General features: G+C 34.6%; 1 protein-coding gene across 1 annotated transcript; it reads left to right on the top strand.

Annotated features, from left to right (window-relative positions):
* Nucleotides 1–1,040: 1,040 nt before the first annotated feature.
* LOC110290459 (olfactory receptor 4C6-like) lies at nt 1,041–1,958 on the top strand. Its single transcript, XM_021157006.1, has one exon. It carries the CDS (start codon nt 1,041–1,043, stop codon nt 1,956–1,958), a length of 918 nt encoding a protein of 305 aa, XP_021012665.1.
* Nucleotides 1,959–8,550: the final 6,592 nt, after the last annotated feature.

Raw genomic sequence — 8,550 nt, 5'->3', positions numbered from 1 at the left:
TATGTGGGTTCCTAGGAATGATTTGTTTTCCCCTTCATGTGTAATATGTAAATTGTATTTCAAGTAAAGGTATTTGGGAACATACATATTAAAAATAATCATTCATTAAAAGAAAGTTGAATGCAATCACATTGTAATGTTTATGTAATTTGAAATATTTTACTGGGATATATAAGCAGTGGAAGAAAAAGTAAAAAAAAAAATACAGTATAGAATTATACATAACACTAAAATAGAAAGAACACTAGTGAGGGGAAGTGAGAGAAAATGACAGTTTAGAAAGAAGCTTTTTAGTTGGACTTTATACTTATAGTCCTTAAGAAATAAAAATTCTTCAGATATGACCTTAGGATACACTCTTATAAATTTGTGTACACAATATTGTTTATTATATAATATTTATTGTTCTATATAAATATATAAGCTTTTATACTTTCTAAATTCTTGAGTGTATTTAGTGACAAATGAAGATCAACAGTCTGTCTGCAAGTTTTCCAAAAGTAGATACCTAGGGAAGAGCTGTATGGAGACAGTTGATTTTGGAAAGCAGAAAATAAAGCGGTTGAAGAGAGTGAGACAGGGAAAGAAAAATGTAAGCCTCAGATTGTGATAAACAGGTTACCTTTCATCAGTGGACTCAATTACACTACTATCAGACTTCCACAAAGGTGTTAATAGTACATTTTTTAGAACTGTGTATGCACAAGAATGATGAAGCAAGAATTCTTGTCACAGAATCAAGCATGATAACCGAAAATTAGAGTTATGCCTGGGAGAGGATGTACTGTTGTGGGATTTGGGCAAAAGCTGCCTTCAGACTTTGTTGTTAGTAGCTTAAATTTAGGCTTTGTGATAAAATCACACATGATAGTATGCATAGTCAGTTGAAAAAGAGCAAGATTAGGAAGATTAGAAACAGCACGCAGCAATGTCTATTACATACAATATTTACTAATTAAAAATAATACTCTTTCTTTTTTTTTAAATAAATTACAGATTCTCCAGTTTAGAATTCCATGTTTTTTACCAGCTCACATCAAATGGAGAATGCAAACAATGTCACTGAATTCATTCTTTTGAGCATTACCAAGATTCCAGAGCTGAGAATACTATTCTCTGCTTTGTTTCTTATCATATATGCGGCCACACTTTTGGGAAACCTACTGATCATTGTAACTGTAAAAGTGAGTCTGAATCTGAGGTCTCCCATGTATTTTTTCCTCATTTCCTTGTCCCTTTTGGATGTCATCTACTCTTCAGTCACTGCTCCCAAGTTGATTGTAGACTCTCTTTCTGAGAACACTACCATCTCCCTAGAAGGCTGCATGACCCAGCTCTTTGCTGAACACTTTTTTGGTGGGGTAGAGATCATCCTTCTCATCGTGATGGCCTATGACCGCTATGTGGCTATCTGTAAACCTCTACACTACATGACCATTGTTAGTCCTCGAGTATGCTGGCTGATGGTGGGAGGTGCTTGGGTGGGAGGATTTGCTCACGCAACCATCCAGCTGCTCTTTATGTACCAAATACCTTTCTGTGGTCCCAATGTCATTGATCATGTGATCTGTGACTTGTTCCTGTTGTTGCAACTAGCCTGCATGGACACCCATATCCTAGATCTCTTAGTTGTTCTCAACAGTGGGGTAATGTGTGTGACCATTTTCCTTATTCTCATCACTTCCTATGGAGTAATCCTCTGTTCCCTAAAGTCTTCCAGCTCTGAAGGAAGGCGGAAAGCTCTCTCCACATGTAGCTCTCACTTCACAGTGGTTGTGTTGTTCTTTGTACCTTGTATCATCTTGTACATGAGGCCTGTGGTCACTTATCCTATAGATAATGCAATGGCTCTGTGTGCTACAATCTTTGAACCAATGTTAAATCCTTTAATCTATAGCTTGAGAAATGCAGAAGTGAAACATGCTCTGAGGAAACTGTGGATGAAAAGGGGACCTTGAATGTTACTGATATGCGAAGGAACAAATATTAGTATGTTTTTATTTTCATATAAACTCTCACTTTAAAAGAGAGGTATTTCCTGATTTTCTTTAGCTGTTTATTTATTACAAATGTCTGCATTAAGTTTATATGTTTAAAATTCAGAATTAGAAATTTACTTTAGAAATGTTACTTAGAATATTAGAGTAGAACATGAAATGAGGAATTATTTTTCTGTCTGCCTGTTCTGATCTCTAACCTTGTCACAGCAGGGATTGTGTTTTCCCTTCATGCTGTAACCCAAGTAAATGGAACTAGAAGTCTAGCTACCTATTATATGCTTCCTAAATATTGCTGGGTGAATATAAATCTCAAAGAAAATTAAGGTACTAAATGTTTGAAGATAAAGAAGAAAGAAGTGAGCAGGATGAACATATACAAGCAATTTAGGACTTAGAATTTCTTAGGAGTGCATGTTTTTATATTTTGTGTTTTGAGGCAGTTTCTGTTTATTAGAAAGCTATTTTAATATAGTGACTTTGTCATTTTTGTTGTTTTTTGTTTATATATATATATATATATATATATATATATATATATATAAACAAACATGTGATATATATATCACATGTCTGTGGTATGCACATATGAACATGTATGCTTGCATGGTCAGGCATGAAGTGCCTTTCCATATGGATCTCCACCTTCCTTTTACTGAATCCAAAAGTACTGGTTTGATGACTATAGCCAGCCAGCTTTTTGGGATTCAATAGCATCCCTACCATGCTTTTTTGTAGATTCCAGAGACCTGAACTGTGGTCTTTCTCCTTGTGCAGCAGGAACTTGAACCTCTGAACAATTTCCCAAGGTTCTCTTGCCATTCTTTAGTGAAATAATTCAGGTCATTTCAAGTTTATGAAATATGTTTTAAAAGTGTGTGTTTCAGTTTTGAAATATTATATTCTCTACAAAACAAGAACAACTCTATAGAGCTATATATAAAACCTCTATAGTTTATTTGCATGGCTATGCTAGATGTAATTTTGCTATTACATTCAGAATTTTGAATTCCTAAACCAATGCAAGTTTGTTTCTTAAATATTTTTGCTATGAAAATCCCAGAAATATATTAATGGAATTTTAAACTGTCGCCCTTAAAAAGGTGAATAGTAAATCTGAGGGTTCTGACATGAGTTAAGGTTCTGTTATCCTAAAATATAAGTATAATATATGCAATAACATTAACTACAGGGTCAACTATAATATTCAAATAAACCATTTATATCATTTTTTCATTTTTAACTAATGATATTTACAGTCAACCATTATCTAGGTATAAAAAAAATCAACTCTAGTCTACAACTAAAATTTTTGCTCTTTCATTTTATTATGATTTGTTAGGTTTGAAGTTTTGGAAACTCTCCTGAGCAGCTATGTTAAAGTAGTGGCTGTGGTGATGTTCTCCTTCACTTTGGGACCTTATGTTTTAGTTAATGAAGCAGATGATTTGTAAAAATAAATAGCAGAGATGTCTTAGAGAAATAAATAGTTTTCAGATAACTTCATAGGAAGTAAATAATTAATTATAGGAATCATCTGGTCTTTCCTTAGGGAATTTTAAGCTGAGAGCCAAATAAAGAGACCACTCCTAAGCAAGCGAGTGGGAAGAGCACTCTGGACAAAACAAAAAAACAGGAAAAGTGGTTTATATTCGAGCCTGAAGTGAAGTTGGTATCAGTATTGAGTGCTAAGGAGAGGCAGCATGGGAAGGGGTGAGGCCCTGATGAATTTTTTTTTATCCTTAAGTTCAGTAAAAATCAGAGTTATCAGGGGCTGGTGAGATGGCTCAGTGGGTAAGAGCACCCGACTGCTCTTCCGAAGGTCCAGAGTTCAAATCCCAGCAACCACATGGTGGCTCACAACCATCCGCAAAGAGATCTGGCGCCCTCTTCTGGAGTGTCTGAAGACAGCTACAGTGTACTTACATATAATAAATAAATCTTTAAAAAAAAAATCAGAGTTATCAAAGATACCTTCTCAGTATACAACTGAAATCCAAACCCAACACGGACTTTGATGGCTTGAAAAGCCGGGGATCAAAATCTTTGCACATTGCTTGCCTTTTATGTATTAACAATTAGAATGGTATTTCATGTCTTGTATCAATAATTTAGCATAAATATATACATTTAAATTTCATCATCCTGATTCACTTCAAAGAGAGTGGTCTTAATAGTATGAAAACTTCATCTAGAAACAACTTTATGTAGAATATTTTTCTTGGTTCAATTATAAAATTAAAAATAGTTGAAGAAAAATAGTGAGATCCTTAACCTAACTTTTTAAAAATATTCTTTATAACTTTTACAATAACAGAGTAGGTCGAGAAATTTTCAACTATACTGTTAAGAACTGCTGGGTTACAGACATTGTAAAAGTTTAAAAATGTTTTCTTGCCAATGTTTTATAGATTTCCCTAACTTTACTCCTTCTAATAATCTTGATCCCTGAAGTAATTAATGAATTCCTTAAAAAATCATATGATTATTGTTTAGAACATGAAAAATGTAATAATATTCATGGTATTATTGGGAGATTTTTTTTGTTCTATATTATTCACATACTGATTACTGTGTCTAATATCTGGTTGCAGTCCAGATGTTGGCATTGTCAAGCATCTCCCGTGTCAATGGTGTGTAAAAATTGTTTTCCATCATCTCTGATTGGTTACTAAAGATCTGATCAGCCAATAGCTGGACAGCAGAGGAGGAGGGAAGATACCTGATCTCAGTGAGGGGGTCTCAGGTGGAAAGTGGCCAAGGCAATTCACCATGAGCAATACTGCACGAAGATTTGCCATGAGCTTCTGGCCATGAGAGAGTTGAAGAGAACACGAATTGAACAGGAACATCCAGGGAAAGATGAATATGGCAAGTAACAAGGCACATGGCTCGGTAGTAGGCAGTCTAATCAAGGTCAATTAAGGTTAGAATGGATGAGTATCTGCCAAGCTATAGTGCCTGAAGCCTTTCAATAAAAATATCTGACCTCCATGTTATTATTCAGAGTAAGGGCAGGCATATAAAAGTCCTGATGGTATAAACTGATAGTAAGTTAAGAGTACACACTCACTTTAAGTGGAAGTAGAGTGTCTATGTAACAATAACCTGCAAAGGTTAAACTTAGTAGCACCATGTAAACTTGCTTCGTAAATCACTGAGTAGTCAGCTCTAACATTTGAACCTCAGCAGGACACTCAGATATCTTTTTAATATTTTAAGTCAGACTTCAACACACATTTTTAATATGCAGTGTAAATAGCTAAAATCTTAACATTTAACCAAACTGTGACATACATAATATTGCTATCTGGTTATCTTTCTAAATGTCTCTATTACAACTTACTTCTCAATGTCTTTCTCAATACATATGGTACCTTTTACGTCCTCTTACTGGTTAAGCATGCTCTTGCTCTAGGACTTTCTAGGACTTTCTTTGGGCCATTCTCCAAACTGTCTTTGTGGTTAACTTAGTGTGTTTTAAGTGGCATGAAGACCCAACATGTCATAGATTTTTGTCCTCATACCTGAGTATGAGGAACTGTTTTCTTTGGAGAACTCTTGTATTATTTTATAAGTGCTTCTTTAGTGTGAGGAGCTGGGCAGTGTCTTCTGGAGCATTATTACTGAGTTCTAGTGCATGGGCTTTATGGTAGTTTGAACATGTTTGGACCCGGGAGTGACAATATTTTTAGGTGTGGCCTTGTTAGAATAGGTGTGGCCTTCTTGGAGGAAGTTTGTCCTTATCAGGCTAGGCAATGAGGCCCTCCTCCTAACCACATGGGAGCTATTCTTCTAGTGGCCTTCTGATGAAGATGTAGAACTCTCAGCTCTTCCTATGCCATCCCTGCCTGGACACTACCATGCTCCTGCCTTGATAATAATAGAGTGAGCTTCTGAACCTGTAAGCCAGACCCCATTAATTGAATGTTGTTCTTACAAGAGTTGCCTTGGCCATGGTGCCTGTTCACAGCAGGAAACCCTAACTAAGATAGACCTCATCAAAAAATTGTCACATTGATGGGTATTGATACACAGAAAATTGTATCAGTTCCTATAGACAGCATCTTATTTAAGGAATGTAGCTTAGTATAATGGCTTCCATTTTGCTTATTTAATTAGATATTTTATAAAATCATACTAGACCAGTAGTGAAAATGGCATCAACATGGTGATTTTCTGTGATTAAAAGATATGTTTAAAGTTCTGAGATACAAAAGTCCCCTGCTGACTGTTGGCATTGACCATGTACGTTGGACCTAGTGCAAGTCCACCTTTTAGTACTTTGACTGAAGCGCCAGATATTACAGCACAACACCTATTCTAAGTAGTGGTGTGCTTCCTTTGTCACTTGTTCTTCCATGTGATACCTATGAAGCTCATAACAATCTGTCAGAAGTCTATACTAAGTATTAGGTGGTTCTGAGGTTGTCTGGAATTATCACCTTCAAGTTCATTCAATGCTATTGCTCTGAAATTCTGACTTCCACATTTCCCACCAAATGAATGAGTATGTTTTCTTGTTTCCATTGGATGTAACGGTGTGATCACCTTCATTGATCTTAAGTTTCTGTGAAAGGTCTTAAACTGCATAGCTAAGATGACTAGATCTTCATTCTTTCTTCTATGTAAGTTTCAGGGTAGGGGAAGGCAGGGATTTGAGCTCTGCCAGAGTAAGACTCAATGTATGAGTGTTGTGATTATGGTCTAAGTTCCTGGGAAGACGTGGTCTAAAGATAGGTAGTCTATACTGTACAATGAAATTCCAAGTGATAAAATTCACAAGACTACAGAAATGTTGTTCATACTTGCTTGTATAGTTCTTACTGTTTGTAAAATAAATACTTTAATATGAAAGAATTAAATTGTCTTGTGGAGAGTCACTGAAAGCTGGTGAAGATGGCAAGCCTCATCTGAAAGCAGCATCAATAGTGATGATGTAATGTGAAAGAAACATAGGCATCAGAAGAAATGTAGGCACTGCAACAGGGAAAAGTTCTGTGGGGAAGATAACAAAGGCTTCCTAGGCCTGAAGAAAACATGTTTTGCATTCGCTGAAGGGATAGTTCATAAGTACTTATGTCATAATTTATATACACAAGTTTTTGAAAATTTGTTATTCCTCCTCTCCTTTACTTCTCTACAATGATAAAATATTTTCATATAGGAACTGATAAGGAAGTCCTAAAATTTATATAGACACCTATGTATGAAAAATATCATAGTAATAATAACATGTGAGCATAATAATGGAGGACTAGATTTGTTAATCAGCAAAGCACAACTTAAAACTCTACATGAAAATTTTTATCATTGGCTAAGTAATAAGAATTCTATATAACAAAATAAATTACAGAGGAGTGAGAATATTTCTCTGTGGAATCTTGCTATGTATTTTTTCATGACATAAATGATGGTGAGAGATTTTCAGTTAGTGGGAAAGTGTTGGTATTGGATAAAGTTTAAAATAATTAATGGCTCTCTCTTCACTTACAGTTTCTTAAAGCCTACCCATGGCTCCTTTCTTCTCTGAGTTTATATATTCTGATTTGAACTTCAAAATTCGTCTTTTTTCTATACCTGAACAAAGTAGTATTTCTTTTATTTACTTACACTACTTCTTTGTTGTTGAAATGATAATTACCACAATTCCCCTATTTTTTATATACTCTAAACCCTCCTATACACTACTCAATGTTCTCATTCAAATTCATGGTTTCTTTTTAATCATTAATTGTTATTTTTACACATATGTACACATATATGTGTATATAATAAACATATAATTATATATACATATATATGAATACATATAATACATAAATACATATATACACACATATATATGTATACATATATATATACATATGTATACATATTATACATATATTCCTAAACACACACTTCCACCAACATGACACCAATTAGTCATATATTCTGAATTCTATCAGAAAAGGTAAAAATAATTGCTAAGTTATTGCATTTTGTTTTAAATTCAAAGAGTTTCTGGGAAGAAAACCATTGCATTCTTCACAATCAATAGATATTAATGGTATAAATATGTGTTTCATTCTTTGATAAGCATTCTACTGTCTCAGAAAATCCGGTTTTTGTTGTTGTCGGTTGTGGTAGATGCAATATTCTCTCAGAATTAAGCTATTACATTTGGAAGCATCTTCAATTTAAAATCAGAGGTTCAGAGAAAAGAAAAAAGTTCTCTGATCCTATGGGAATACAGAAATAGAAATTTAGAAATAAGTGAGGAAGTAACACTCAAATTTATATCATGGAAAATCAGGGTCGTGGAAAATTTCCAACACCTGAGGTGGGTGGGGCTACTTGTTCTTAAATCCCATGGAAAAAAGTCTTTAAATTTCAGTTGAATATCAAGAAGGAAAGTTTTGTTTCTTTTGTTTCTCCTGGATACCATGTTACAGAGAGCACATGAGGGGCAGTGTTTTGCTGAAGATGCCCCTCTTTTTTGCCCAAGATGAGAAGAAAAAATTAGAAGGAGCCTTAGAGTTGGACCAGAAACTGAATAGACCCATTCATA

Source organism: Mus caroli, chromosome 2 (genome assembly GCF_900094665.2).
Source record: "Mus caroli chromosome 2, CAROLI_EIJ_v1.1, whole genome shotgun sequence".
In the NCBI taxonomy this organism is placed as follows: Eukaryota; Metazoa; Chordata; class Mammalia; order Rodentia; family Muridae; genus Mus; species Mus caroli.
The sequence above is the reverse complement of the archived record's forward strand: the minus strand, read 5'-3'. Positions and strand labels throughout refer to the sequence as shown.